The sequence below is a fragment of the Helianthus annuus genome, chromosome 11 (genome assembly GCF_002127325.2).
Source record: "Helianthus annuus cultivar XRQ/B chromosome 11, HanXRQr2.0-SUNRISE, whole genome shotgun sequence".
Classification (NCBI taxonomy): domain Eukaryota; kingdom Viridiplantae; phylum Streptophyta; class Magnoliopsida; order Asterales; family Asteraceae; genus Helianthus; species Helianthus annuus.
Window position 1 is genome coordinate 122,321,281 of NC_035443.2, and position 9,023 is coordinate 122,330,303.

At 33.0% G+C, this 9,023-nt stretch overlaps 1 protein-coding gene across 2 annotated transcripts; it reads left to right on the forward strand.

The window, feature by feature from the left end:
* Positions 1-2,694: 2,694 nt before the first annotated feature.
* Positions 2,695-6,782, forward strand: LOC110891766. Of its 2 annotated transcripts, none has more exons than XM_022139342.2 (10): positions 2,695-2,851; positions 3,175-3,242; positions 3,596-3,758; positions 3,846-3,968; positions 4,322-4,752; positions 5,033-5,206; positions 5,280-5,396; positions 5,703-5,882; positions 5,980-6,026; positions 6,131-6,782. In XM_022139342.2, exons 2-10 carry the CDS (start codon positions 3,195-3,197, stop codon positions 6,531-6,533), a joined length of 1,686 nt encoding a protein of 561 aa, XP_021995034.1. In that variant the 5' UTR covers positions 2,695-2,851; positions 3,175-3,194; the 3' UTR covers positions 6,534-6,782. The 2 variants fall into 2 exon arrangements, with proteins under 2 accessions (XP_021995034.1, XP_021995035.1); XM_022139343.2 differs by having other exon boundaries at positions 3,596-3,740.
* The last annotated feature ends 2,241 nt before the right edge of the window (positions 6,783-9,023 follow it).

The following is a 9,023-nucleotide window of genomic DNA, read 5'->3' on the forward strand; positions in this document are numbered from 1 at the left end:
GAACAAAAGTTATGCACGTTTTTGTGAATTATAAGTTTGAGTTTTTGAGCTGGGAATCTGCAGTTCAGCAACAAACAATTCTGGACAAAACAGGGCGTCGCGCCACGCGACGGCAAAAGCAAGGAGCCGTCGCGTGACGCGATGGGTTCCATAAATAAAAAAAATGTTTATTTTAATATTATACGCATTGCGAACCCGTTTAAATACATTTTAAGCTATGCATGACTAATCTAACTCATGTTTATGAGTTGTAGGTAAATTTCTAGTACCAGAGGATGATCAAGCTCAATGAGGAACCGAACACGATCAAGAAACAAGCTTCCGCACGACGTTTCGTTGTTACTTTTAAATGACGAACCTAATCTAACTACTATAATAAAAGAAACCACTTTAGGGACACTTGTCATCATACTAGGCCACCTTTTATAGATAATTATTATTTTAATTTAATCTCTTCTAATTAATTTTAGATAATCCTCCTACAAAATATTATTTAATTTAATATCTTATATTATATATAACTCTCCTACTAAATATCATTAGTTTAATATATTATGAATATGAATAATTATTATTTAGTTTAATATACTTCTCATTTATAATATTATTTATTTGAATTAATTATATTTGAACGTTTTGTTTAGTTTGGTATAAAATAAATTTTACGAAACTTAAAATAAAATTAGTTAATATTATTTATCATTTATACATTTACGGAGTTTTAAATAATGGTTAGATTTATTGAGACTTCGTTAACAAATTTTGCAACAAAAGAATAATCTATTTTTATCACGAAAACCAAACTTTGTATTAATATATTAAATATTTTTATTTTCACTGTATAAAATTACATTTACTCGACCCATGTAACACATGAGGTTTTTTAATATATAACTTTTTTATTATTTGATATATAAAATTAGATTTATTCAATTCGTACAATACACTGGGTTTTTTAAGGATATATATTTTTAATTATTTAGTACAGAAAATTACATTTATTCAAACCGTGTAATGTGCATATTTTTAAAGATGTAACTTTTTTTTAGGGAAATTGGCCTGTAATAATCTCACCTAGACCTTATTGGCCATTAATAATCCCACCTCAGAATATTCCCCCCACCAGTCCCACCTTTCACCTATTTTTCCTACAATGGTCCCCCGTTAAAAATATTTAACGGAGTTAAGCTTTTTTCCAAATTACAAACAGATTTTTTAGGGCTTTTGATTAGAACGACGATACGAGTCCATTGATGTAAAACTTGCCTCGAAACGGTGCACCAAACGATGAAAACGGCGCTTCAATTCGGATGTTTAAATTTCCAATTAACCAAAATCAAGTCACTTGGAGCACCATTTCGAAGTAAGTTTTACATCAATGGACTCGTATCATCGTTCTAATTAAAAGCCCTAAAAAATCTATTTGTAATTTGGAAAAAAGCTTAACTCCGTTAAGTTTTTTTAACCGAGGACCATTGTAGGAAAAATAGGTGAAAGGTGGGACTGGTGGGGGGAATATTCTGAGGTGGGATTGTTAATGGCCAATAAGGTCTAGGTGGGATTATTACAGGCCAATTTCCCTTTTTTTTATTGTTTGGTATATAAAATTACATTTATTCAACCCGTGTAATAAATGAGGTTTTTTAAAGATGTATTATTTTATTATTTGATAAACAATATTACATTTATTTAACCCGTGTAATACACGTGGTTTTACAGATATAACTTTTTTATTTTGTATATAAAATTACATTTATTCAAGCTGTACAATATGGTTCTTATAGATATATTTTTTGTATTATTTAATATATAAAATTATATTTATTCAACCCGTACAATAAATGAGTTTTAAAGATATATTATTTTATTATTTAATATATAAAATTTATTTATTCAACCCCGTGTAATACACGGGGTTATAACCTAGTTACATTATGTTGCAAACTTTTAAATTGTAAAAGGTTTTAATAAGCCCGTATTTCCGATGTATATGTAATCTTAATTACATGATTCTTTTTGTAAACTATACGCTAAACCTTGATTTAATTGAAAGGGTGATGAGCATTCACATTCTATCCATCAAAGTATGTGAGGGGAAGTTTTTATATTATAAAGGGTATAAAAAGTGGTTGTGAGTGGAGGAGAGAGAAAATGTTACTGTTCATCTGTATATTTGAGGGGACACTGTTCACCCACTATAATTTTTTAATATATATTGAAAGTGGTTGTGAGTGAAGGAGAGAGAAAAATGTAATGATAATATTATTAAATTGAAAGGAGAGAGAAAAAATATTTGTTTTTAGTAGAAATATATTGATATAGGAGTTGTTTTTTAGTGGAATGTATGTATAATTTGATGGATTGGATGTGAACGTGTTAGGTTTTGTGGAAGGCTAGAAATAATTTGAGGTTTAACGGTAAAAGTAGTAGTGTTGAAGAGGTGTTTAGCGAAATCATGATAGTTAGTTTCCTTTGGTTCAAGTATAGAGCTAAGAAAGACAATTTTGATTGAGGTTGGTGTAAATTTGTGAATTTGTAAGTTTGTTTTGTTCGGCCGTCCCGATTTTCGAGTTCGATGTTGTTAATGAAGTTCACCTTACCCAATTTTTTCTGATTCTCCTATCATTGCTTAGCAATGCCTCATTATGTGAGAGTTAACGTGTATCTTCTAAGTTTTGAATTTGATATTTAAACTTATCTCAAACATGGGACCGTCTCATGAGTTCCAATCCTCGAATGGCCCAACCCTATAAATATTTCGATCCGTATTCTTAACGAAGAAACCCTTTTTCGCTTTAATCTTCATCTCTTCTTGTAGGGTTTGATTCTTAACACAACTACACAATCAAAGGTAATAATATCTCGTATTCTCAAAACTTTTTTACACATTTATGGTTAAATATTTACGCATTATTCCAAAATTTTCGATCATCTTCATCATATGTGTTCATCGGCCAATCATTATAACAACAATAGCTGAAGAATCTTAGAGTAACCCCATTTAAAAATATGTTGTGTATATGATCGTTGATCAACTGAAGATATATAGATGTTTATAATGTTTTTGTTTGTGAAACAAATACATGCAGAATTTACTGATTTAGCTATATTATGAATGTTATTTGCGTTCTTAATATATTATTAGATTATACTTATTGTGTACAATTTTTTCAGGCTTTGGTGCTCTTTGAAAGATGGGATACGAAAAAGTTCTTAGCGCTTTACAGGAGATTTTTCCAGAGGTATTAGTTGGTGTTATTTAATGCTATGTAATGTTGAAGACATGTAGGGGTGGGATCCGGTGCAAACAGAATTAACCTACTAAACATACGAATAACTTGCTAGGTTTACTTAGTTGTAGCTAGTGGCGGACCTGACGTGGATTGCACCCCTTAAAAATATGGTAAAACCCTCGGATCGCCACCCCAGAAAATAAATCCACTTATGGCGTAATATAATTACTCTAGCTGATAACCCGCAATAAAGTTACTTTAGCTAGTTTAAATGAAAATTACTCTAGTTGTTTATGTTAGTACGATAAGACCTATTTATATTTGATCCTAGCACAAGATATGTAATCTACTATTTTTTGTAGGTTGATTTGTGTAGGCTGAAAGCTGTCTCTTTAGAACATCCTAACGATGCTGATGTGGCTGTGGGAGTAGTTCTTGATCTCCCTAAGCGTCCACTTACAATTGGTTCTTCAAGTAATAGTCAGAGCTCCCTCAGTTTCTCTGATGGTAATATTTTTCATGCAGGTTTGTTTTTTGGTTTGGGTGTTTGTATATTTGCGCGATTTGTATAGCTAATGTGCTTGGTATGCATTTTTTATTTGCTGTGTGTAGATAATGACAAAAGGAAAGTTGATTCAAGTATGGATCATGTAGTTGTAAATCCTTGTATCGCTGAACATTCAACTAAAGATCATGTTTCAAGCATGGATGGAAGTTTCCGTGGTGCAACGGGAGGTAGCATTGTCGTTTATACTTTACTTTTGTTTATTTGATTTAGGGGTCTTTGTCTTTGATTTGTGAAACCATTTGTGTATTACCACATGGGTTTATTATAGTGACTTTAGAATGTATGGATATTATGATTTAGATTCTGGTTATCTTAGTTATAGGATTCAAACACTCGTTGTACTAATGGTAGTAACATTTCTTATTTAAACATATTTTTACCCATCTTTCTTAACCAGACGACATATCATGTTATGCATTCTATCTTCGCGTAAAATCACATAGTATTCAGTTTATACTTTAGTTTTTTTGGGTTTGTAACACTTATGACCTCTAACTAACCTTATCTATCTATTTTGTAGCTTTAGATGCTGGTTTTTCGACTCAATATACCCGTAATCCATTTGGGGAGCATGCAAGTTTTGAACCACTTCATGATCCAAATAGTCAAACTGAAGCTAACCGTGATGGTGTACCTCTACCTTTCGAGACATTTGGAGGGAGCAATAGTATTGACACTGAGAGCGAGTTAATCGGAAGTGAAAATGTTGATGACGAAAAGTTAATTGCTCGGGAACGCAAACAATTAGTAGACACTTCTGAAACTAATTTAGCTGCAACTCAAGAATCAGATCCCATATGTTCAACAAAAACTTTTGAAAAAGATGACTTAGCAGGCAGTTTTGTTGGTTCAGAGGATGAGTCGGCTATGAGTTCCATGCTTACTAGATCAGAGCAAATTTGTAGCCCCGAGTATCTGGATGAAGCTATTGAAGATGCTAAAAGTAAAAAGGTAATTTTGTATCTGTCCATATGATTTGCAGCTTCTTCATTATTTCTATCAAGTGAACAATTGTTTGAAAGAAAATTAACCAAACGTGGAAAGTCGTCGAACGTTTTTTGTATTGCACAAAATCTATTTTTTATGTTTATTAATCAAAGTAATATAATTATTTAATTAAATGTGTTGTCTTCAAAATTATTATGTCTCAAATTATGTATGGTGCAGATTTATTTTATTAATAAATATGTTGTCTTTAAAATCGTAATGTTTCAAATCATGTATGCTGCAGAAAACGCTCGTGTTGGCCATGGATTCAGTTATCGATCTTATGAAAGCAGTAGAATCTAAAGAAAAAGATGTTGAACAAGCAAATGAGGATGCCACCCGCGGTTGTTCTGATATTCTTGCTAAGGTGGACGAGGTTAAACACGCACTCGTAAGAGCAAAAGAGGCAAATGACATGGTAGTTCCTTGCTTACTTTAAATTGGGTTGATAATTACTTGTTGGTATGCTTATCTCCTTGTTCTTTAACTAGCACGCTGGAGAAGTAAATGCGGAGAAAGCCATCTTAGCCACTGAATTGAGAGAGCTTCATGTTCGCTTGAATACGTTGTCGGATGACAGAAACAAATCACTTAAAATTCTTGATGAGGTATGTATTTTTATTATTTGCTTAATTTTCAGATATTTGTTTGTGACTTTTTGGCTTCTTGCCTATGATAAAGAAAATTAGTGTGTGAATTACATCTACAATAGTTCTACTATAAAAAGTTTACCTATTGAATAAAGTGACACGAGTATGGAAATGATATATTTTATCGTGGACCACTCGAAGATGCATTCTGATATGTACTTAAAATATGGTGTATGGATTTGTATTTTTGTCATTTGTGTGTATATCTCAACACACATTTTCATCATATGATAGTAATATCGGTTAAGTCTTTACTTTTTTTAGATGCATAGAGCGTTAGAGATTAGAATGGCTGCTGCTTTAGAAGAAATCGAAGCAGCAGAAGGCAAAAAGTTAGAACGAGAACGGTCTGCTAGAGAAGCTCTTTTGTACCAAGAAAGCCAAATGGAAAAAGTGGTTGAAGAGTCTAAGAAACTGAAGCTAGAAGCTGAGGAAAATTCTAAGGTATGTGACATTAAGCCCTTTGTTATGCATAAATACCAATTAAATTAAAAATATATTTATGTTGCAGATTATGAATTCTTTTTCATTTGTTTTTTAGTTGCAAGAGTTCCTCACGGATCGTGGCCATGTGATTGATATTCTACAGTAAGTCTCGGTTATTCTTACAAGTAGAGAGATGATTTTCTTTGTTTTACTCATTTGACTTGTTGAAAATACATAAATGTGTTACAAATGACCATATTTTGTAGAGGAGAGATGGCTGTCAAATGCCAAGATGTGTTACTGCTAAAAGAGAAGTTTGACAAGCGAATCCCACTATCGCGATCACTCTTTTCTAGCCAAACATCAACAATGTTAGTCTCCCCAAATTCATCTTTCAGGATCAGCACACCACCTTTCGAGCATGAGACAGAGACGTATGTGACTCCAAAGAAGAGTTCGGAACATGATGATTTTTATGGTATTCTTGGCAAGATTTCAAGGTTGGACGGATCACCGACGTCTCCTCATGGAGAAACTGGAAATTCTTCTAGTAACGGTGAAGAAAAAAAGGACGATGATGATGATGAACATAAGGGGCTTTTAGATGATGATGGATGGGAGCTGTTTAACAATGGTGATCTTTTGAACATAAGAAGAGAGGCGTGTTAGTCGTTTATTTATTTATTTTTTTTCTTTTCTTTTTGGCATCTTTATTGACTCTTTACCATCTAACAAGTTTTTTTCTTTTGCTAAAACTTTTATGATATTTACTATCGGAGACGTCGTTTCTTGTTATTGTTTGCAAGTATGTACGAAAATACTTATCGGTGTGTCTTGATGCTATTGTGCCACTGCAAAAATAATTAGTTTGTCAAGTATGTTTAAGGCTATTGTAATAGAAGTAACATTTTTTTTTTAATGGCAAACAGTTTTCTTAAAACACTAATTTAAGATGGTAAGTATATACACTTAGGTTGACTTTTGACTAAATATTTACGTGTTTGAAATGTTTTAAGGTTGACACTGATTGAGATGTTTAAGAAAATGGATTGAAACAAGTAACAGAGGATCAAACAATTATTAGGGGTACGTTTTTTTTCTTTTGAAAATGGCTTAAAAGAACCGGAAATCACCGAAAGTATAATTTTTATAATCATATATGACAATGATCTTTTTTGTATTTTTTTTCGGGTTTCAGGTGTTTCAACTCAACTCGGCTTGACATGATCACCGGTTAAAGAATTACAAGTTTTGACTCATTATTTACACAGCGGTTCAATTTCCAACTTGACTTGAAACACAAAAATAATTAAGTTTTTGGGTTGTAAAATCAAACGACCATATTCGATTACTTGGGGCAAGGGTACTACTCTAAGTACGCCTTATTTTCCTTTTAGCGTACCAAAAGCACGCTCCACATCTTTTCTTACCCCTTCTTGCAATTTCTTGAACTAGTCTTCATTCGGATCAGCGGGATATTGAACGTTTTCACAAACGTTGACCAAGTAGGGTAGATCCGGTCTGTAACATAGTATACACATTTGTATGTATGTCCATCCACTTGAAATGGACACTTAGGTGCGATTCCATTTCGTTTAGTGATATATATTGGAGATTGTTGGTGCACATTGATGTCGGTTAGTGAACCAGGCAGACCACAATAGGGATGTCAAAACCATAAATCTTGTGTCGCGACCGCTTCAATCATGACCGTTGGGTATTCGTGATCACCTCTCATATATTGACCTCGTAACTCATTGGGACACATCCTCCAAACAAGATGCGTACAATCAGTACTACCTAACATCCCTAGAATGTGGTATTTTCTTCGTAATTTTTGTATAAATTGGCTACGTCATTGTTTGTCGGCCTACACAAGAACTCATCACCGTACAACTGATTCACGACGTTACAAAAAAAATTGTAGGCATTTTCGCGAAGTCCTTTTGGACATTTGTAAGTACTCATCGTTCTTGTTGGGAGTATTACCGCTCTCGAATTGTTTTACGGCGGATGTAACTTTTTGTATTGCCGTAAAACTCTTTTCAACCACCCTTCATATCCCTCTTGAAACCAAGGATATTGTGCTACCATATCACCAACAATTTTTAAGAACAATTGTTTCGAGTTTCGACATACGAAACTAGTAGCGGGATGTTTTATGATCATACTTTGATTCATCAACAAAATAATCATTCATAAGATTTTCATTACCTTGTACGCGATCACGTTTAACGATTTTTTAGGAATGCCCAACAACGTTGTCGTATCTTCCGCTTCAGTTTCCTCAAGCATCTCTTTGAAAAACTTAAGCTACTATCCGTTGACAAAAAATCGTCTTCGAAATCGTTGGGCAGTTAAACAATACCCAAGTCATCGTAGGAGAAATTAGCCATTGAAAAATGAGATTGATTTGAGATAGTACAAATTTGAGTGAAATGGAGAATATGGTGGTTATTTATAAGGTATAAATAAATAAATAAAATACTTTTTTATTAAATACGTCATATGACCGTTGCACGGTCAACAAGAGAATCGAACAACAACATTTTTCATGGATTGATGTACCTGTCAAATAAACCCGCCAACCATACCTGTAAGGATGACAACGTTGTTGTGACACCACATGAACCTGGGGAGGATACCCAAATGGGCCCCGTCCCCCCTCATATATATATATATATATATATATATATATATATATATATATATATAGAGAGAGAGAGAGAGAGAGAGAGAGAGAGAGAGAGAGACCAGAAACCATTAACCGTATCAAACTTTGGTCACTAGTTTATAATGCATCTCTAATTGTTACAAAAATAATATATGTTGATCCGCACCCTTGGTATGAAAAAGTAATACCCCTAAGAGTAAGAAAAGAACTTGGCCACTTATTTCTCTCCCCTTAAACTTCCTATTTCAATACACGATTCATGTACGACTATTTTCTTTATCTAGAACTGTCTTTTACATTAATCAGCTTATATTATCTAGAACTGTCTTTTACATTAATCAGCTTATAAGCAATTGAAAACACATGTATACTTGGGGCGAGTCTGTAAATTCTTCTGAAATTCAGACAAATTGTACAAAAGACGGACAATATTAATTTATAATTTAAACAAATCAAGGCTTAGCTAATGCGGACAATATCAATTT

What these genes read in the sequence shown, in the direction of transcription:
- LOC110891766 (XM_022139342.2), top strand. Translation starts at nt 3,195, where the DNA reads ATGGGATACGAAAAAGTTCTTAGCGCTTTACAGGAGATTTTTCCAGAG. An exon ending in TACAGGAGATTTTTCCAGAG is followed by an intron (nt 3,243 to 3,595) that starts GTATTAGTTGGT and finishes TATTTTTTGTAG; the next exon opens with GTTGATTTGTGTAGGCTGAA. An exon ending in AAGATGCTAAAAGTAAAAAG is followed by an intron (nt 4,753 to 5,032) that starts GTAATTTTGTAT and finishes TGTATGCTGCAG; the next exon opens with AAAACGCTCGTGTTGGCCAT.